This window comes from Eretmochelys imbricata, chromosome 14 (assembly GCF_965152235.1).
Source record: "Eretmochelys imbricata isolate rEreImb1 chromosome 14, rEreImb1.hap1, whole genome shotgun sequence".
Taxonomy (NCBI): Eukaryota; Metazoa; Chordata; order Testudines; family Cheloniidae; genus Eretmochelys; species Eretmochelys imbricata.
The window spans coordinates 9,472,949-9,495,438 of NC_135585.1; the positions used below are offsets into that span (position 1 = coordinate 9,472,949).

At 42.6% G+C, this 22,490-nt stretch overlaps 1 protein-coding gene across 2 annotated transcripts; it reads left to right on the top strand.

The window, feature by feature from the left end:
* The first annotated feature begins 4,195 nt into the window (after positions 1-4,195).
* UTP6 (UTP6 small subunit processome component) lies at positions 4,196-21,947 on the top strand. Of its 2 annotated transcripts, none has more exons than XM_077833756.1 (19): positions 4,196-4,415; positions 6,359-6,443; positions 6,983-7,024; positions 7,116-7,208; positions 7,882-7,929; positions 8,199-8,262; positions 9,094-9,212; positions 10,703-10,780; positions 11,535-11,616; positions 12,454-12,535; positions 13,163-13,344; positions 15,802-15,881; positions 17,417-17,494; positions 17,669-17,836; positions 18,684-18,764; positions 20,354-20,463; positions 20,551-20,617; positions 20,933-21,005; positions 21,653-21,947. In XM_077833756.1, exons 1-19 carry the CDS (start codon positions 4,324-4,326, stop codon positions 21,808-21,810), a joined length of 1,782 nt encoding a protein of 593 aa, XP_077689882.1. In that variant the 5' UTR covers positions 4,196-4,323; the 3' UTR covers positions 21,811-21,947. The 2 variants fall into 2 exon arrangements, with proteins under 2 accessions (XP_077689882.1, XP_077689881.1); XM_077833755.1 differs by having other exon boundaries at positions 4,197-4,415; positions 17,669-17,848.
* The last annotated feature ends 543 nt before the right edge of the window (positions 21,948-22,490 follow it).

Consider the following 22,490-nt stretch of genomic DNA (forward strand, 5'->3'; position numbering starts at 1 on the left):
TCAAGAGACAACTCTTTGTTGTTTTCATTTGTGTCTCTGCTTCACTTTTATCACTGTTATTTCAACAAATGGCAAGCTCAAGGTTTTATGAAATGGAGGAACAGGGAATCAAAAATAGAATTTTCATGAGGTTTCCAGGTAACAGAGGAGAATGGCTGCATTGTAAGCTTTGAACTCCCACACTGAATGTTGGTCTGTTCTCATTTTCATGCTGCTGTCTGAGTGCACAGTAGCAGATATGTTCTAAATTCAGATTGTTTTTATATTGGAAAGCCAGGGTATTGTATGCACAAAATAACATAAAGAAATCATAGATAAACAATTGAGTGTAGTCATTCCAATCACTTATTCATATACTAATACTAAATCATTTTCCATGTCAAATTCAGTGCTGTTCTAAGTACAATTCCACTAAAATCAATGGACATTCACCAGGGATAATTTGGCCCAATATCTTTCAAGCACTTTACAAACATGAATAGATGAATTATCATACCACCATTGGAGACAGACGTTATTACCCCCCAAATACAGAAAAGGGTTTAAGGGCCTGTTTTAGTGAGGTGCTGAGGACCTACAATTTCACCTGAAGTGAACAGACCTTAAGTGATTATGCAAAACTACATTAGCAAAGTCAGGATTAGAATTCAGTGGTTGTAGTTTCAATCCCATGATCAGAGCACACTTCTCCCTAACATGTTCCTGTTCCACTGTTTTTTTTAAATAGTGTCAATTTTCTGTGTTTATCCATTACTTAGAGGGACAAGTTTTGTCTGTCTCTCTCCCCACTAAGAACATATTTTTACCATTAAAATTACTAATATTGAAAAAAAACCTGTGAAACAAAGTTGTAACAGACATAAAAAATTAAAGACCAAGAACTAAGGACCATCACAAACCTCATCACTGTGCATTTCTTTGATCTAGCCTTGTCAAACATAAACACATAGCAACCACAGGTATATTGGGGGTGGGGGTGGGGAATCTACCAAACCAAGACACTCCACTGCACATGCTTCTCCCCCGGGGGAAAGGATAAGAAACCAAATACATGACAGATGCTTTCTCCCATGCTGTTTCTCACTCTTGGGAGAAGCTTCAAGCTTCCTGTAAACATCCACAAAACTAACTCATTATCCTCCTTCAAATCCCTCCTTAAAACTCTCCTTTGTCAAGATGCCTACAAAAAACTTGACAATGGCTAGGGCTGCTGGTGTGGTGAGAGTACTGCCTGTCATACTAACCAATATTGTTTCTTTGTACTCCTCATTGGTCTGTCTGTATCCATCTGTTCTCTTTTGTCTTATACTTAGATTATACACTCTTTGGAGCAGGGACTTTTTGCTCTGTGTTTGTACAGCACCTAACACAATGGGATCTTGGTCCATTAGTGGGGCTTATAGGTGTTACCATAATACAAATAAATAATAACAATAATTAATACATTACTGGAAGGGTCACAGAGACTATGTTGCGGAGCGAGGTAAAAGAACATATATAGAATAGAAACATCCAGTACTTTTTACAATAGTTGTCATCTTTTATTTTTCTATACCCACCAATAACCCAGGGCCCAAATCAGTCCCCAGTTATAGCCCTTTAGGCCACTCCAGTGGAATAAAAAGGGCAGACGGTTCCTTGGCCAGATATGGTTGGCAGAGCATGGATGCAGGGGTTTGCCAAGGATGGGGTGATTTGAAGTAGGGCAGGGATATAGACCGAGCACCTGGAATTTGGGAGGCACTAAGGTGGCATAAGGTGTAATGTGAAACTCAGAATCTGTCTCCTAACACTGTGTATGCTTGATCCTTCTGCTGACATCAGTGATGCTGGTTAACACACAAGGAAGCAAAAGCAGCAAGCCCTCTGGCGTATCTGGCACACACAAAAATTCTGATCACCCAGGCTGTAGACATTTAAAACCGAAGCTGGGAGACTGTAGTTTAAATTCTCACTCATTGGTGGATGATTTTTTTATTTTGCATTAATTTTAAGGGAGTATTTTTTTTCTTTTAAAACACCTCACTCTTTATGCTGAAGGATCTAGCTGTGTTTTGTCTCACTAAGAACAGAGGTTAGTCAGAGAAACATGGGCCCTATTTCCACCACTGTCACTGACTCATTGGGGTGCCTTGGGGAAATCAGCTCACCTCTGTGTACGTCAGATTCTGGCTCTGTAAAAGGCAGGTAAGAATGCTCCCTCTCTAAATCCTCCCTGCTTTGCAAATCACTTTCACCCTTGGATGAAAAATTCTATGGGTTAAACTGTAACTGTCCAATATCTGCTCTAAGTAAGGGGCAGCAGATAGCTACACTGCTACAAGAACAGACCAGGGACTGAACTGTGACTCAGAGAGTTACAATTCCTCTGCAGAAGTTTATCCCATTTTGTGGAACATTTTTTTGCCTCCTTGTTTACCCAGCCAGCTATGTTGGCTGGCAAGTATGGCGGTAGAAGGGAAATACAGCCAGGGATCCTCTGATTTGTTTCACCTCTCTGCATCTTGCCTGCCCATTTGTTTACAGATAGAGTATCTCCTTTCCATAGCTGGAGTTATGATCTGAGCAGGGGTAAGCATAGGATTAAGAACCTAAGAATGCCCATACGGGGTCAGATCAATGGTCCATCTAGCTCAGCATCCTGTCTTCTGACAGTGGCTGGTACCAGATGCTTCATAGGGAATGAACCAAACAGGGCAATTATCGAGTGACACTCCCACACTGTCCCTGTCCAGCAGTCAGAGGCTTAGGGACACCCAAAGCAAAGGGTCACTTCCCTGACCATCTTGGCTAATAGCCATTGATGGACATATTCTCCATGAACATACCTAATTCTTTTTTAAGCCAGTTATAATTTTGGCCTTCATAACATCCCCTGGCAACAAGTTCCATGGGTTGACTGTGCATTGTGGGAAGAAGTACATCTTTTTGTTTGTTTTAAACCTGCTGTCTGTTAATTTCATTGGGTGACCCCTGGTTCTTGTGTTATGTGAAGAGGTAAATAACACTTCCTTATTCACTTTCTCCAAACCATTCATGATTTTATAGACCTCTGTCAAATCCCCCCTCAGTTATCTCTTTTCCAAACTGAACAGTCCCAGTCTTTTTAATCTCTCCTCATACGGAATCTGTTCCATATCCTGATCATTTTTGTTGTCCTTCTATGTACCTTTTCCAGTTCTAATATATCTTTTTTTGGAGATGCTGGAACCAGAACTGCATAGAGCATTGAAGGAATGGGTGTACCATGGATTTATGTAGTGACATTATGATATTATGACTAAAGGCTGTGTTTTACTCCCCCCAAACAGCTGAGTAAAAGCTGTGACAATCTAGCTCTATATGAGTACTAAATATTTAAAATCCCATTCATGATTTTTTAAAATCAAACCTAATCTTCTCAAAGGTTCCTGATTTCCAGGGCATCACTCATTTTAGAACCACGGTTCCCTACCGTCTACACAAATTTCATGTCCCCTATGGTTGCCAATTCTTTATATCAGAAACAATTGACCATGGAACTGAGGTTATAGACCCGTTGGAAGAAATCACACAGTATTTTAAGTTCCCTGCATGAATAGTTTATTTCTCCCTCTCATTCTAGGTCTTTGTCACACCTTGATTGTGACCCGCCCTGATTCTGCAAGGAGCTCAGTCTTACCATCCGCTAGTGTTCAAAAAGCATGAGTCAGGCCTTGAAAAATCGTAAAATTACTTTAAAAAATATCATGATTTTTAAAATTAGGGGTTCTTTATATTTTCTCTTCGCCGGGTTTATTTAGCCTTGCGGGGGGGGGGTGTCACATTTTCCAGATTTCCCCTTGAAAGGGCTAGACATGTATTTTTTGTTTAAGCGAAAGCTGAGCGTCTCCTACAGCCACAGGGCCCCTGAGCGGGCAGCTTTACAAAACCCACCCCCTAGAAACAACTCCCAACACGAGCTGGCAACACACAGCCGGGGCAGCCCCGGGGCCCTGGCATTCCACTCGCGGGATCAGGGCCTGTAGGAAACGAGCTCGAGAAAGGTCCCCTGGAAGCCCATCCAGCCAAACCCGCCCTGCGCGGCGGGGGCTGGGGCGGAGCCCGGCTCCTGGGGGCTGCCGCAGCGGCCGGTGGCTCGGGAGCCGGCGCCGGCCGCAGGGGCGGCAGGAGCCGCAGGGGGGCGGCAGAGCCGCGTGCCCGGCGCAAGGCGGGGAAGGTGGCGGCTCCCCGGGCTGAGGCCCAGGCCGGAAGCCGCGCCGGGGCTGCCGAGTCGCACATGGGCCCTGGGTGCTCCGGCCCCGCTCCCGGCAGCGCCGCTCGCCCCGCGCTGCAGCGCCCGCCATGGCGGAGAGGATCGAGCAGCGCATCGAGGGCCGGCTCCCGGAGCTGGAGCAGCTGGAGCGGGTCGGGCTCTTCACGCGCAAAGAGATAAAGTGAGAGGGGCTGGGCCAGGGGATCGGGGCCCGGGGAGGTCCGGAGGGGGGCGGGCCGAGGGCTGGTTTCATAGAGTGTAAGGCCGAGAGAGAGAGAGATCCGTGAGTAGCGTGTGTGTCTCAGGCCAGGAAATACCCTGCAGGACCCCTGTATTGAACCCAGTCAGTCTAATCGGGCTAGCCCCCGAGATACAAAACTAGCCAAGGCCCCCTGCAATGGCAGGGAAGGGGAGTTGTTCAGGTAAGAGGTGCCCAGGTTCCCAGCAGGCCCCATGCTGCAGAGGAAGTCCCCGCTCCCCCCAGGGTCCCTGCTAATCTGACCTGGGGGGGAGCGTCCTTCCTAGCCTCAAACCTGGACATCAGTTGGACCCTGAGCACGTGAGCAAGACACAGCAGCCAGGTAGATAAGCTAGAGGTTTCTCTGTAGTACGTCGCAGCATTGGTCCATTGTCCCATCTCCTCTGTGGCCATCCCCTGAAGCTTTAGAGGAAGGTGGACTGTTCTCCACCCCCACTTGCAATCACATATGACCAATTGTGCACTGGGCGGGGGGAATCCTTCCTGACTCCTCCAGGCATGGTCTGAAGACGGGAAGCATGAGATTTGATTACAGTCGTCGTCTGAACCTGCAAATGCTCTGAGTATGTTGAGAGAAATAACAAGCAATCCTATTTTCTCCACGTCCCATGAAGGCAAGGGATGAACAGGGAGATTCATAGAATCCAAGGCCAGAAGGGATTAGCTCAATCGTCAAGTTGAGCCCCTGCCCGTAGAGGCTAGAGAACTTCTCCCAGGCTAGACTAGAGCCCAGTGGATGGGGCCTCTGGGGGTCAGGGCGGAGACTGGGCTGGAGCCCAAGGGATTACTTCTAGAGGGACAGAGCCCAGGTATTGTGGGGAAAGGAAGGTTGAGCTTGAAGCTGCATTATGGGGTGGGAGCTGAGGCTACTGGGGGGTCTGAGACAACAGCCATATTGTTGGGGAGATGTAGAGACTGAACCAGAACCAAGGTTATTGGGGTCAGAGACCAGGCTATTAGAGGGAGGGATGGATGGAGATTATTGGGATGAAGGGCTGAGCCAGAATCAGGACCTGCGTTATGAGGCGAGGGGGGACTGGGGCTGCACTGGAGCTCAGAGCCCAGTTTATTAGGGAGACGGGTGTAGGACATTGGTTGTGGGAGGCAGAAGCTGGCCTACAGCTCATATTATTGGAGAAGGGGCTGAGCCTGAGCCAGTACTATCAGGGTCTGTGAGGAGGAGCTGGCAGAGGCTTGGGTAGAATCCAGTCCAGGTTATTGTAGGGTGGGAGAGGACCCACCTGGGTCCAGTTATGGGAGAGGCAAATGGAGGCTGAAATAGAGCTCCACGCGCATGTTGTTGGAGGTGGTGAGCAGAGCACAGGTTTTTGTCAGGCAGGAGTAGTAAACACCAGTTTAGCAACTAAACTAAAAATTCTAAGGGATGTAGGCAGTCATTTTCCAGAATGGTGATTAACGTTCGAAAAGGGAGGTTTTTGGCTTAATTTTAATTTTCTCTGGGTCAGAAGAAGCTGTGTGTGGACTGGAAATCTGCCTTGTGTTTTACTTGAGGCTGTTGTAGCAACTTAGTAGAAACGGTGAGTAGTATGGGAGACAATCTAAGAACCCAAGGTCCAAAGAGGCTCAGTGCCTGTAACTGTAGGATGTCACAATGGGCGGAGAACGAATTCAAGAATGAACAGAATGGGGACCCTACCTCCGTCACAAACACATGTAACAATTTGATACTTCATTGTTTGGTCATCATTTGACTCTTGCCACATGGAAAAGGAATGACAAGAACAAAACTTAAAACCTGCCCTGTAGAAAATACCTGTGGTGCTGTACACTGCAGCAATGTCAGTTTTTCTGGGATTAAAAATAAGTAAAGAATGCCTAAAAATGGAATTCTTACATTTCTCCAGGGCAGTCATTAAGAAGGCCTCAGCTCTAGAATACAAAATACAGAGGAGAGCTCTCCATAAGGAAGACTTTATCAATTACATTCAGGTACATTTTATTAAGGGTTATTGTGTTCGTCAGGTCCTTTAATAACGTTAACATTACATGAGGAAGCATGTGCTAGTGGTTAAAGCACCAGACTGGGAATCGGGTGTTCTGGTTTCTGTTCTTGACTCTGGCACAGACTTGCTATGTGACCCTGGACAAGACACCTACTTTTGTTGTGCGTCAGCTTTCTTCTCTATTCAGAAATGTTGAGACTTAGCTAAGACACCCTCCTAAAGGTGCTAGAGAAATGCAATTTATTATTAATAATAAAGTGTGACCTATTTTATGGTAGCATTTAACTTATTAATTGAACTTGAGAGTGTCTGAAATGTCACACCTGATATAAATAGTCCAACTGGGGTGCTGGCAACTTCCATAGCTGCATAACTGACAAATGTTTGGCTCTAACTTGATAACTACTCTGTCATGGCTATAATTCTTATTGTCCCCCTGATTAGCTATTTAACAGCTATAAAGGGTTTGACTTGAAAACTTTTTTCTTTCAATTACTTTGTAATTGCTTTCTCTACTTCCCCTAGTATGAAATTAATCTGTTGGAACTGATCAAGAAAAGAAGATCGGTAAGTTGATGAATTCCTTACGATACAAAGTAGCATAAATCAAACCTTGACAGGGCAGGAAAATTAACGATTATTTTTTCCCACCCCTCAGCGCATTGGATATTCATTTAAGAAGGATGAGATTGAGTATTCTATTGTGCAGAGAATACATGGCCTCTTCAAGCGTGCCACAGAAAAATGGAAAGTAAGTATATTTCCTTATGTAGGCCCTGGCAGTATTAAACAACCTCTTGATGCAATGTGATGTAAGAGAATAAATACAAGCATAACTGCTAACAAGTATCTGTGATAATGCAGGAGAATATAAAATAAAAGTTAAATGGATGTTTGTTCAAACAGATGGTGGTAGTTTGGGGATAATGCTCCAGTATCTGATACACAGCCTCTTGGAGGGACAATGTTCTGCCCTGTGAACAGATAGACTGTATGATCTACTAGGTCTTTCTTCTCTCTAGCGGCTGTAGTTCTTTATATTGCCATGTGGATTTGTCTGGCAAGGGCTGGAAACTTGGAATAGTTTCAGGTGAAGGGTATTTCCTTGAGTCATCTGGCAGTAATACCTCTTCCTGATGAAGGAACTGTGCTGATGAGTTCTGTATGGTGCAGGAAGATGATGGGGAAAGAGGAGACTGTATTTGGGGATTGAGGGATGGGATCCTTGAGGCAGCCTTGAAGGGATGCAGGGGTTTGCATGCGTGGGTGGAAGGTGTGAAGGAAGGGAGTACCACAAGCAGCAGAGTGACTGCTCTACTTCAGTCATAACAAATGTATGCTCTATACTTTTCTCAAAATGCAAGCAGTTCTAAAGATGTATTATTGCAGTGTTGTTTCTTCCTATCTCCTTGCCTTTTCATTAGGATGACGTTCAGCTGTGGTTGTCACATGTGGCTTTTTGCAAGAAATGGGTGAGTATTCAAAATGTTACTTTTCTGTAATTTTATAGAAGTAACATCTTTAATGCTGAACAAATATGAGGAATGCCATTCCCAAAAGGCAGTCTTTTGCTGGGGAGGGAAGTTACTAAAAATAGTGGGGTTGGAATGGAAATGCCTTTTTCATCACAACTGTACTGTCGCTGTCAATACTCCGTAATGCATCTTTGTTGCAGATGGTTCAGGTCAATGCTAAAATGTTCACAACAGGTAAAACTCAAGGAGTTCTCTTGTTTTTGCAGAATAAAAAAATTCAGCTTAGCAAGGTGTTTTCTGCCATGCTAGCCATTCATCCGAACAAGCCAGGTACAGTAAAATGCTTTTTAGTATCTTGCATTCAAATCATAGAATCATAGAATATCAGGGTTGGAAGGGACCTCAGGAGGTCATCTAGTCCAACCCCCTGCTCAAAGCAGGACCAATCCCCAACCAAATCAGCCCAGCCAGGGCTTTGTCAAGCCTGACTGTAAAAACTTCTAAGGAAGGAGATTCTACCACCTCCCTAGGTAACGCATTCCAGTGTTTCACCATCCTCCTAGAGAAAAAGCTTTTCTTAATATCCAACCTAAACCTCCCCCACTGCAATTTGAGACCATTACTCCTCGTTCTGTCATCTGCTACCACTGAGAACAGCCTAGATCCATCCTCTTTGGAACCCCCTTTCAAGTAGTTGAAAGCAGCTATCAAATCCCCCCTCAATCAGCCAGTTTGGTTCATTTAGAAGAACAATATAATATGCTACCGTGACAAACTAGTGTCAATCCAACCCACTGCTCTTTGAGATCCCAGTTCAACTCCTTAAAAGTCCCTCTCTTGCATTTTGCACCTTGCTGCTCCTCTAAAGGGAATGTCACTGCAATGAGAGGGCTCTGAAGGAAGGGTCGTGCTAGCAGATCAGGAAAAATGGTGTCTGTAGGTGTCCTCAGGCCTCGAAGGCCCTTCCCCAAGGAGAGCAGGGAACTACACAAATATCCCTGAAGTGGAACATTTTGAACGGACTAAGCTCCCCCTTGCGCCCCCCTTGGGTTTAAAGTCACGTATTGTATTTTCTCGGTGGTACCTTCCAGAATTGCCTCTCTTCTCTCATTAGTCTTGTAGCAGAGACTGATACAGATCCATTTGTGTGTTCCATTGTAGCATTGTGGATTATGGCTGCCAAGTGGGAAATGGAGGAACGCCTATCGTCCGAAAGTGCCAGGCACTTGTTCCTTCGTGCATTGCGCTTTCATCCAGAGTCTCCAAAACTGTATCAAGAAGTGAGTTTATGATTCTGCTTCTGTGTATAGTTATGTTTGCTTGGATCCGTCTTGCAAAGATTAGTTTCCCATTGTCCTGGGAAGCGTGAGCAGATTATTGGTTTTGGACTTAAATTGGTAATATTTCATGACAGTTTTGCAAGACTGGCTTTAAACAAATCAGAGTAAAATCCTCACACCTATAGTTAGGAGCAATTCTGACTTACACTTAAATGCCTGTTTCTAGACACTGGGAGTTCTACAGGAAAAAATTGCTCTGGGTTAGAGCTTGGCATCCAAACTGTCTGCTGGGGGAGTTGTTTTATCTTAACCAATTTAGTATAAATAGCCCACGTTGTGATCAGGTTTGCTTTAGCCTATTTTGCCCTGTCCTCTCACATGCACTTGCTTAAAGCCTAGTTCTCCAGGAGTTTTACTGTAACTCCGTTGACTTCAATTGAGTTGCCTCTAACTTACAACAATCTAAATGAGAACAGAATCAGGCCCTTAGTTCTGGTTTTCACATCATTAGCTATGGGCAAAGCATACTGGTTGAGAAAATGAGTTTTGAGGAATGGCTTTTGTAGGGAGCCAGTTTAGAAGTCAATGAAGGTCTCTACTTGGTAAATGTGAATTCCAGAGAAGAGAGAGAGTAAGAGCAGCTTTGTAATTACATTACTGCAAGGTTGCTTAATCACAGGAGGCTTGCATTCCCTCCTCTGGCGAAACTCCCATTCAAGTCAATGGGAGTCTTGCCTGAGTGCAGAGTATGCCAACTTCCTCTTAGTTTGTATTATAATAGCTGGCACTGCATTGTATCTAGTTATTCTAGATAGTTCTTTATGCAGTAAGTGAACTTTCACGGGCACGAGCAACCATAAACACTGGTGCAAAACAAATCCCAAAGAGGGGCTTAAAGGGTGTGTTCCTGGAGCCTTCTGCAAAGTCAGTGCTGATTGTGGGTCACAAGATTGCTATTCTAGCAGATGCTGTTTCTAAAATGGAAAAAGGTTGGTGGTCTGTCATCTGATTTCAATGTACGTACGCCTGTTAATTGGATCTAGGGCTATACAGTGATCGCTTGCAAAAATGAACACTTCATAATCTGCATATATAATGGGCAGTGTCCCCCTCACATCTCAGCAAAGATGGAATAGCAGATGCTGCGATGAACTGAAATATTACTAAGATGTAATTGTTGTTGCAAAGCGTTTTACTGATCACTTGCTAATTCAGTGTTATCACAAATAAAGCTATATTATAGTTGCTTAAAATACATCAGCAAACTTCATACTGTGGTGCATTAATCCTGTGTTTTTAAAATAGCTGCTTCGTTGCTATTTTTCAAAACTTAAGTCATTCACAATAGGACTCCTAGACATTGGAGGGAAGTTCTTATGTGCAAATCTTCACAAGGCTTCCTTTAGTAAATGTCCATGTGTTTGTTTACGTGCATCATAAATATTTACCCCCCTCTTCTCCTCCCATTTTATCCTCCCTATTGCCTGCAGTATTTCAGAATGGAACTGATGCATGCTGAAAAGCAAAGAAAAGAAAAGAAAGAGTTTGAACAAGCCAAGATGGACTTGGTAGGATACTTGCAAGTTCTGTTATTTAAAATGGATTGTTTTGTGGACAAGCAAATGCTCTTTAAGATAGAGGGTTTTAGAAGTATGAAGTACAGTAGAACCCCGTTTCTCTGACCCTCCATTATTTGGCTCTCTCCATTAACTGAACAACCAGCGCACCCAGATCCAGAAGCGGATGATCACTCCTGTTGCTGCTAGATGGCGCTGCAGCTTTGCACTTTCCCGTTCTCCAGGTTATCTCAATTTTTGATTATCTGATCTGGCCCAAGTCCCAGTTAGATCAGGTAATCGAGGTTCTGCTGTAATTGACTGCACTGCTAGAAGTGCACCTTTTAAATGTACTGTTTGAGATCTATAGCCATTTGGAGGAACCAGTCTGTTTGTTCAATTATAACTTACGTTCCTGTGGATATCAGACCTTTGGCTACAGGTTTATGGTCAGATCATATGGTTTATATATTTATTTGACTTTCCTTAAGGGAACACAACAGTTGTTGGTAAAGACCTTTTATTTTTGTTTGTTTTCTATACCCACCTGTTTAAAAGTAACTACCGGTTTCTGATGAAGACTAGTTAAACTGGTTTCCTCTCTTTTGTAGTAGGGATTGATTTAATTCTAATCTGTCTGTATAAACTAGACAGAGATGTGTTGTGGTGGAGGAAAATGTCCATCACCAGTTGTAAATCTTCTTTGCAGAGAATGGAAGTTCAAAAAGAAACAAAATTCTCTAAAGTTAGTTATCTCTCATTTTAGGGCGAGTTCAGTTATTCTGAGGAGGTTCTTAATGGGGAAATGGCTCGAATAATCTACAGAAATGCCGTTCAGAAAATCAAAGGTAATTGAATGCTTCCCCTCCCCTCTTGTTTAATGGAAAAACGAACATGTTGGGTGAGTCTCTGGTATCTAGTGTGGCTAGTCTTGGCTTCATTGTATGCACAGTGATGTGTCCTCAATTCACCCTTTCCTGCACAAAACCTGAGCAGTATGGAGGTACTAAATGGGTAGCACTATTTGGTAATTCATAGCCATTTCTTCAGGCTGGCACCTTCTCTGGCTCACCTGCCTTTTGCCTGAAATAGCAGCCATTGCCTTTCCACACCCTTTATGTTTGAGTTCACAATCACTAGATCTGCATAAACACAAGATCAGGCCCATAGTCATTTGTAAAAATCAAAAAATATCTTCTGGACACAGTAGTGATGTTAATACAAATTATAAAGCACGTCTCATTAACCCCTTCTCTCTTCCCCGTATGCTGAATTGTAAATCTGCTTTTTCAACTGCGACCTCAATTAAAACCAAACAGAGAAATATTTTCAGGATCAAAAAGGATGTGACTCAATCTGCAGTCCTCGCTCAAGCAAGAAGTGCCGTTCTCTTCCAAAAGCCTCCCAGTGACGCTATAGGTTGTAGGGTCATGGCCTTGCTTTCCCTAATGACTAACATGAAATAGACAGTGAAAAATAAACAGATAAATAACATCTGGTCTGTCCTAATATATGCATTAGAATGATTACTTTTCAGTAGCTGGATAGATTTTACAGTATTATATTTACTTTCTTGGAAACATCTGTAAAACCTTTGAAAACCAGCAAAGATGACAGAAATGCAGTGTACCAGAGGAATGTAGTATCTTACTTGTCATTGAGTTTCTTTGCTCTCTTGATCTTAGGTGCTGAGTTCTACCTGTCCTTGCTTTCAATTGCAAAGCTCTTTGATTTTACACAAGACTTGCAAAAAGAAATTCTTGAAAAGTAAGTTGATTTAAAAAAAAATAAAAATTGCCAGTGAGGTCCTAATTTCTGGCCAGTTGACAGTTTGGTGTCAGACACACTGTACTGGGGAAGTTGAATGTTAAATCTAACAAGACTTCTTTTTAAGAAAAAGACCAATTTTTAGTGTCAAACAAACAAACTTTGGTGCCCCAGGCAAACCAACTTTCTGGAGGAGGATGTTGTGTGTATATATAATGCAAAATTGGCTTCACTTGATAGCATGCTGACAAAATGTGGATAAAAAGCTCTTGTCCTCAGAGAATGACTTTTTACACTCGGGATAACAATTTTCAGGAAATGTATAACTTCCTAGTTCACTTAGTTGCTTGGAATTGCGTATATTAAGTTTTCCAATGCATTTCTTTTTCCAAAAGAGCTGCTTCTAAAGCTGACAGTCAAGTTCAAGCACTGTTGCAAAGAAACAGGCCAAAATTTTGGTTAACTGCCTCTTATGGAAGGGTGAAACATTTTATCAATGAAATTTAATTCCTTAGAATTATCCCCTTTGAGTAAATTACAATTGGCGACTCCATAAGTCCACTCCTCTAGAATGAGCTTGAAGCAAGATGGCAGTTCACACATGACATTGTAGACTGTGTGGGTTAGCTTGCAGGCCGAGCATGCTGATGATCCTCTTACATGGGACTACATGGCCCGTCGGGAGCTGGAGAAGGGGTCCTTGCCATCCCCAGAATGTTCATCTAAACAGATGAAAGCATCTGAGGTGGCCCAGAAGGAGGAGCGGTGCTGTGCAGTCTTTGAGGAAGCGGTGACAGCGCTCCCCACAGGTTAGAAATTCTGCTTCTATTTTAAAATTGGTTTTCTCAATATTTTTGTATACTAGCGCTTGCAAAAAATGTGCAGCAAGGCTTCCTAAGCTATTTTATAGCCAGGGCCCATATCTTAATAGAAAGGGAGTATCTTGGGGAAGCCACCTCTTCCATATCCAATTCTACGGGCCATGTCCCTGCACACTCACAAACCTGCAACATCCTTGTAGCAAAGGCACCAATTGCTTACCTGGCATAGCATACTGGAAAAGCATTTATTTTTTAGCTTTTTTTGGAATGTGATTTAGTGAATGGGGAGAGTCCGAAGCTTGCAACCAGCCCGATCTCTGCAGACCCCTGTTTGGAAACCATTGGTAGAGAATAATCAGTTTTAAGCATCTGTCTGATGAAACCCATAGAATTCAGATATATTGTAACTAAGCAGCATACACAGAATGTCAGTGGAATGGATCTTTGTACTTGGCTCCTGCCTACACTGAACATGATTGCATTTGTAAACACAACAGTAGCCCAGACATGTTTAAACAGTTTCTTTTTATATAGCTCATTTAGGGAATGACTATAGATTTACCAGCCACTTGTCTCTGTATAGTGGTATCTCTGCGTGGCAGCCCGTGGGAAGACATGGGCTGTAGTAGAATCATAGAATTGTAAGAATGGAAGGGACCTCAAGAGGACCTCTAGTTCAGCCCTCTGTGCTGAGGCAGGACCAAGTATACCTAGACCATCCTTGACAAGTGTGTGTCTTACAATCCAGCAGTGATGGGTATTCCACAAATTCCCTTGGAAGGCTGTTCCAGAGCTTAACTACCCTTATAGTTAGAAAGGTTTTCCTAATATCTAACCTAAATCTTCTTTGCTGCAGATAAAGCCCATTACTTCTTGTCCTGCCTTCAGTGGACATGGAGAACAATTGATCACAGTCCTCTTTATAACAGCCCTTAACATATTTGAAGACTTAGAGTCCCTCTTCAGTCATCTTTTCTCAAGACTAAACGTGCCTAGTTTTTTTAACTGTTCCTCATAGATCAGGTTTCTAAACCTTTTATCATTTTTGTAGTTCTCCTATGGACTCTCTTTGTCCACAACTTTCCTGAAGTGTGATGCCTAGAACTGGACACACAACTCCAGCTGAGGCCTCACCAGTGTTGATGAGATTGGGACAGTTACCTCCCACGTCTTACATATGCACTCATGTTAATATACTGCAGAACTACATCATGTTGTTGGCTCATTTAATTTGTGATCCACTGTAACCCTCAGATCCTTTTCAGCATTACTACGACCTAGCCAGTTATTCCCCACTTTGTAGTTGTGTATTTGATTTTTACTTCCTAAGTGTAGTACGTGCACTTGTCTTTAGTGAATTTCATCTTGTTGATTTCAGACCAATTCTCCAATTTGTCAAGGTCATTTTGAATTCTAATCCCATCCTCCAAAGTGCTAGCAACCCATCCCAGTTTGGTGTCATCCACAGATGTTATAAGCCTACTCTTCTTTCCATTATCCAAGTCATTAATGAAAATGTTGACTAGTATCAGAGCCAGCACTGACCCCAGTAGATATGCGGTCCCAGTTTGACAGCGAACCATTGATAACTACTCTTTGAGTACAGTCTTTCAATCAGTTGTGCACCCACCTTCTAGTAATTTCATCTAGACCACATTTCCCTGATTTGCTTATGAGAATGTCACGTGGGATTGTCAAAAACCTTACTAAAATCAAGATATATCATGTCTCCTGCTTCCCCCTCCACTCACTAAGTTAGTGACTCTGTCAAAGAAGGAAACTGGGTTGGTTTGGCATGATTTTTGTTCTTGACAAATCCACACTGGCTATTCCTTATAAGCTTATTTTCCTGTAGGTGCTTACAGACTGATAGTTTAATAATTTGTTCTAGTATCTTTCCAGGTATCGAATTTAGGCTGACTGGTCTATAATTCCCTGGGTACTAGGAGCCATAGCCTATTGCTACTGTGCCTTTAGGTCCTGGAGGATAATCTCCAACCCGTGCATTTGTCCTGCCCTTGGCCTTCATGCCAGGAACCACATTTCATCCTCATTTTGGCCCCAGTTCAACAAAACACTTAAGTACGTGCTTCACTTCCATGGATTACAATAGAACTGGAGGATGCACTCAAAGTTAAGGATGTGCTAAAGTGCTGTTATGAATGGGGATGGACTTAACCATGTGATTAAATGCTTTACTGACTTGAGTCCTGAATGCTCTTCAGAGTAAAATTACAATTGGATTGAAGGGTATTTGCTAAGCATTAACATCTGTAGTTTATATTGCAGACAAGTTATTTTAAATATTCATTTGGCACAATTATGGATGCATCATTGATAGTATTTATAATTGTAGTAGTGCTGGACATCTCATTCAACAAGACAGGTGTCTGTGCTCTCTGCTATGGTTTTGTTCAGTGGTTAACTGTCCCTTTGACTTTGCAGAGGCCATGTGGAAATGCTATGTCACTTTTTGCCTGGAGAGACTTAACAGGAAAACCAATAGTGAGGAATTGAGACGGAAGGTAAGCATTCATCGTACATTCATAGTACCAAAATCTCCTGCTGTCACTGACTTCCATAATCTGTCTTCGTGATATCCTTGTAAACTATGGTAGATTTCCATCAATTTGAAACAAATAATGCAGCTCATATGAGAACAATTGGCTAGTTATTTGGACTGATAGCTGTCATTAAGGATCGGTTGTTCTCCCTATTAGGCATCCTCCTTCAGGGCTGTATAAATCAGTCTTCCCATGTGGTCATCTAGCTGAAAATTGGCATGCATGTACCCAGATGTGAATCAGTCTTGTTCTGTATGGGGTGGGAAAGCCTGAAACTGATTAAACATTTTTGATTCAAGTAAATGACCAGAAGTTTGGGGCTTTCTTTGAGTTCCTGTAGTGGGGAGGAAAAATTCCTTAATCATAAAACCTGAACTTTTAAGAAAATGTTGCTAACTCACATTGTATATGTTTCTTTAATGATACTTTTATAAACAAAAGCTATACAAAAATAACGTTGAGTCGAACATAACCCAACAGCAAAGAATTTTTTTAATTTCATTATATTTATAACAGTTTTAATCCAGGGATCTTAATTTTCCCTTCTAAAGTCTTTTAAGTATCATCCCCATTCTACAGATGGAGAAACCGAGGCAGAGAAAGACTTGCCCTAGATCACACAGAGGGTCAATAGAAGAATTGGAAATAGAACCCCGGTCTCCTGACTCTCATTGTCTCAGCCTCTAGACCATGTTGCCGTATCTGGTTCTTGTCCAGTCTCACTGCAGCATTCACAAAAGGGATGGTGATCTTTAATATTCCCAGAAACATAGTGGCCAGAACTGGGCACCTGGAATCCTTGGCTCTCCTGTATTTCCAGGATTGTTCTGTGACCTTGGCCTATTGCTTGATCTTTCTGTGGCTCAGTTAACCGGTCTGCTGGGTTATAATACATCCTGGCTTCCCAGAGGGCAAAGGAAGGTTAAAGTTGGTCAAGTGCTGTGAGCTCCTCTGAATGAAAGGCGCTGTGGGAGGACAAACGTCTTAATATGCTGTACCAGCACTGCAAAATCGTACTTACTTAAAGTAAGCATTATTTTGATGGGTAAATATAGTTTTTTTCATTATCTGGATGAACAGACTTTAGTGCCTGGACTGCTGAATCTTCACCACAGCTGTGCTTAAATCAGACTGGCTGAATTAAGAAAGCTGTTGCCTTAACTATTTCCCTTGCATTTGATTCTTTAAATTAGCTATTTATGGTTTGACTCTGCCCTTAAAACTGCAAGAGAGCTTTGCTATGTTTCTTGTACAATCAGTGTGCAAGGTACCTGTATGCATCTGTCTCTAAAAGAAGGATGGAACCTTAAGGCTGAGGAACTAATGCCACTTGTAAGCTGGAATTTACAAAGGAGGCTAAAGGGGTAGGCATCCATCTTCCATTGAATTTCAGTGGGATTTGGGCTCCTTAGAAAGCCCCAGGCTTGAAAACGTAAGCTTGATTTCGGTAGACTCCAGCATGTACAGCAGCAAAGCCTATTCTCTTTCTCTTTCAGAGGTTGGAAAGGACTCTGAGTGTGTTCAGCAGAGCCCATGAGTCCACCTTGCTGCCAGAGACTTTATACAAACCGTGGGTAAGGATATATGCAGGTACTAGACTGAGGCCCTGATTCTGAATTACTTGCACTCCCAAAATTGCCATTCAAGTAAATAAGAGCTTTGGGTGTGCAGGAATGCCAGATCAGGGCCTAATTTCTTGATAAACTATGTGGACCTGTCTTGTTGATTAACTTCAACTGCTGTTTCAGCTTCACCTGTTACTGGAAGTTGGTCTTTCTGAGAGGGCCACAGAGGTAGCTGCAGCTGCAACCAAACATTTTAGCCAGTCGGTGGAAATGTGGCACACGAGACTGCACGTGCTAATCAAACTGAACAGCAGCGATGTGGCCCAGTGTTTTGAGGAGGCTGTGAGACAGGTGAAATCTAAGGTCTGTGACCATTTTAATCTGTTGTGCAATATTCTATGACAAGAACTCTCTGACCTGTGGCTTTATATTTACTTAAAATTGTAAAGCCGCAAACCAGTCTTTAAAATAAATATATATGGGCTCACCATTCAAAATACATACTATGTTCAGGTCTGTCAGTGAAATACAAACAAAATCATGACTTTCAAAAAATTTTAAACTTGAAATTCAAGGATTTGAACTATGAATCCTGGTGCTAGGTTCCATGTTCTTTTAGTGGCCAACTGGCATTCCCTGTGTCTGCCTTGGAGAGGTACCCATGTGTTCTTGCATCCCAGCATACCTGCTTTTCATGGCCGGGCAGCTGCCCCCGAAGTGCTGGGGGTGGGAAGGGGATGGAGTTTAGAGCTTTTATCAGCTGGCTAGGAATTCTCCCCATCCCAGGTGCCTGCAGCTGAACTCCACGAGGTGGAGGAGACAGGAAGGGTATCTATTTCCCCCTTCTGCTGCTTTTGGACTTCTCTGTCTGGAGATACAAAAGTACCCACTCCAAGCATGATGTCTACCAGCTGTTAAGCCAGGCAACATTTTCCACTTGGAGAGGAGGAAGATTATGGAGGCATATGTAATCTGTAGTTGCTGTTTGTGCATGGGAACTAGTCCTTTGTTCATGACAGCCCCTTTTGATGGGTGATTTTGCATCCAGATATACAGCATCTATGTTAGAACATGGGTGGATGTTGGCTGGAAATGTGTGTGTAAAATTGTTTTTAAACTCTCTGGTGACTGTTGCATTTTTATGCAGATCAAGCTAAGGCTTGGCCCTGAGTTTTCACTGCTTCCTTTTCTTTTATAGGGCTGTTTGCCCTTATGGACTCTATGGGTGGAATGGGGTGAAGGAGCAAGCAGCAAGGAAGACACAGAAGCCCTCTACCAGGTATTTGGCTGATGGCAATATAATCCTCTTACTGTGAGAAATGGACTAGAACGTCAATAATGGCCATGAGATACTGGGACAGTACGTGGAGCATGCTTAACAAGCGTTTTCTACAGGCAGCCCTTGTCTCAGGCTTTGATCACCAGTCTGAGTGCAGTGCTGCTGAAGCATTTGGGGAAAATGTTTAAAGAGGACTAAGTGCCATCGGCTCTAAGGGTATGTTTATGCAGCCCATGACGGTGAGCTTTCCAGCTTGGCTCGACAGGCTTAAGGCAGTGGGGCTAGTGCTCTAAAAATAGCTGTGTAGACAGCGCTTTGAAATTGTGGCTCTGAAGCTTAGGGAGAGGGGTGGGCTCCAGAGCCCCAGCTCCAGCCTGAGCCACAACATCTACACATCAGGTTTTAGCACAGTAACACAAGCCAGTCTGCCAGCCTGGGCTGGGAGGCTTGCTGTCGCAGGCTGCGTAGTCTAAATCAGTTAGACTCTGAAGCATAAGTCACTTCTGAAAATGGGGCTTAGGTTCCTAAGTCATTTTTAAAAAATTTACCCCTATAATATCTGTGTGGCTTACAATTTTGTCCTATTTTCAACTGTCAGTCTGTAAAATATTCTCTTGCACACTGTGGTAAACCCAGGACAAACAGCTACAAAAAAGGGAGGGGTAGTAATTAGTCCCACGGGATTAAAAGGCCTCTCCCTGTCCACTGAGGAGAACCATGGGGAAATAAGGTTCAGATGGAAAAGGGGTTGCTAGGGAGCTAATTAAGTTCAGCTGGCTCCAACTGCTGGAGACCTTTTTTTAAACCCTCCCCAGGGTGGAAGTGGGGTGGGGTGAGAGAAGCAGGGAAGCTGCCAGTAGGCTAAGGGCAGCAAGACACCGAACCCTTCAAGGAAGGGAGGCTGCACTCCCTTTCCAGAAGGGAAGGAAAGCAAGCACAAGGGACTGATCAGGGAAAGGAATCATCGGACCCTGTGCTACCTGTAAGGATTTGCCTTGCCCAAGCCGGTGTCTCCAAGGCTAAAAAGTCTGCTGAGGAGAACAAGGTACTTTGCCACAACACCTAACCTGCTTTAGGAGTATGAATACTGTACCAGAAAATTAGAGGAAAAACATTTTGGTTCTAATCCCAATAGAGACCCCCCTGAGTAGCCTTGGACAAAATACTTCACCTCTCTGCCTCAATTTCTCTACTTGTAAATGTAAAATATTTGCTTCTTATGGGACATTTGAGAATTAATTTGTTTGTGAAGCATTTTGAGAGCCTCCAGATGAGAAGTGCTATGGAAATGCAAAGTATTAACTCTTTAAACTGACTTGAATATTGGAAAGGAAGAAATTTTAGCTCTGATTTAATTTTAGAGGTTTGTAATTGAAAAATATTGGGTTTTCTGCATCTGCCATTTTTCAGCTACAGTTTAGGATACTCTTTTTTTTCCAATACTTGAAATTCAGCCTCTTTCTCAGGAGACAGATATTTGATGCCAGTGTATATGAAAATGGAGACAAGGAATCGGAAGGAATTATTTGGTATAGTTCTCTGTAGTTACTTTGTAACTGTAGCAAAGATCTTGTGTGTTTAACTTGCAGAGGTCCTTATTTGTCACAGCCCCATCTGTCTCAATAACCATGAAAGAGAAGTACCTTGATTGGGCCTACAGAGATGGCGGTTATAAGAAAGCAAAGAAAGTCTTTACCAGGTGAAAAATAAAAATCTGAAATCTGGTCTTTCTAACATATGTTTGGAGAAGATCTGTAGTCTAAAGTTCTTAATGCTTTCATTTTAGCCTGCATGAAAGTCGCCCATTTTCACTCAAGTTCTTCAGGAAAATGATCGAAATAGAGAAGGAGCAAGTAAGTGTTACATATTGACTTAGTATTGTATTTTTTAGGATGTGTTACAGCTTTGGAGTTGAATAGGAGGGGGTAGTTGTCTGAGTATAATGTAATTAGTTTGCAGTCATCTCCATATTTGTCTTCTAAAGTGGATCCACAACATGTAATATAAAACCAAGTCACATATAGTAACTAGTCTTCAAACTTCTGAGTTGTGTGTGTGTGTGTGTAACAATTTAATTAGCATAACTTTTTTGTTCAAGTATCTAATAATGCAGCAGCTTGGTTTGTTTCTGTATACCACCAGTGGTCTTTAAACTTTTCCTTTCTTAGGAATCCTGCAAGATGCTTAATCTGAGAGAATACTATGAACGTGCCCTGAGAGAGTTTGGTTCTACAGATTCTGGTATGTTTCAGAGTAGCAGATTCTGGTATGGAGGCTTTTTTGTTCAGTGTCTTTGTTTCCATCAAGCTAGGAGAAGGGGTGATCTTCCTTCCCGTATGTCTGCTAAACTGCATAGTGCAGTTTGCTGATGCTGTGCCTTTAACAGGGCACAGTGAATTTGCCCCATAGAACTTTTAGTCTAGGGGCCTGATTCCAACAAATACTCATGTGGGTAGTCCCACTGAAGTCAGCGGAATTACTTGTGTGAGTCAGGGCTTGTGGGGTTTGTTGACATTGGCTGGCCTAGGGCGAAGCATCTGTAACTCACTAGTTTTTGTAAAAAGTACAAATCAAGTGTGTGTAAACGTGTTCATTTACACAACATCCCTTTGAGGATAGTATCTCCATTTTACAGATGGTCTGCATATAGGTTAAGCATGTCTCTGTCACAGCTGGGAAGAAAACCCAGCTCTCTGGACTCCATGTCTGGACTATAACCCCTAGGCAAAGCTTCCTCTGTACAAAGAATCAAACAGTTGGACTTCACTGTATTCACATATGTAACATTTTAATGTGGAGAGCCTCTATGTTGGGCCTGGTCATGTGTGTGTTAACACAGCCAGATCAGAACGTAACTAGATTTTCTTTTTCTTTTTTTTCTTTAAAAGATCTCTGGCTAGATTACATCAAAGAGGAGCTAAGCCATCCCCAAGGCAAACCAGTAAACTGCGGGAGCATTCACTGGAGAGCTATGAAGATGCTAGAGGGAGAGCTAGTGGAAAAATTTGTTTCCAAATACACTTTGCTGCAAACTGGACACTTGTGAAAAATGCAGATTGCATTGAACTTGCAAATGTTTCTGACAGACAATATCAAAGCGCAGAATTTCCGGAGTTGGTTGGTTGTCCAGATTTTTCAATTTGTTGTCCAAGATTCTGAAAATAAATACGTTCCTGAACCATCCTACTATGTACTTTCTTTTCAAGAATGTTGGAATTCATCTGTGGTCCTAACACACAGCTGCTACTAGTGTTGCATGTCTCAGTGGTGAGTTCCTGTGAGAGGGTACAAATCCACAGTTAAAGAAGAGGAAAAACTCATCACAAAGCAAGTGAAGGCATCTATCAGTGTATTTGTCACTGAGAACTTCTGAGAGCAAACGCTCCCAACAGTCAACGCTATCTGGTGCGGTAAATAGCCACTATACAGCAGATTTCACACATTTAAAAGTTTATATTAAAACTAAAATAGATGCAAAGAAATTTAATTTCAGTAGAAACTGCAGCTTGGGTACCATGCCCATATAGAGCAATGCAAAATGGAACGTAAAGCAACAGTAATTCTGAAAGCAAAGGGACCAACTTTCAAAGTGAGGTTTGGTGATAGAGTATTTGCATGTAGTGAACCTTGCCCCTTTCCAACATAACAGGCAGTCATTTAATTTACTAAATTGTAACTTACTGAAATACGCTATTATCCATTCTTTTTCACAATTTTATATTTAAA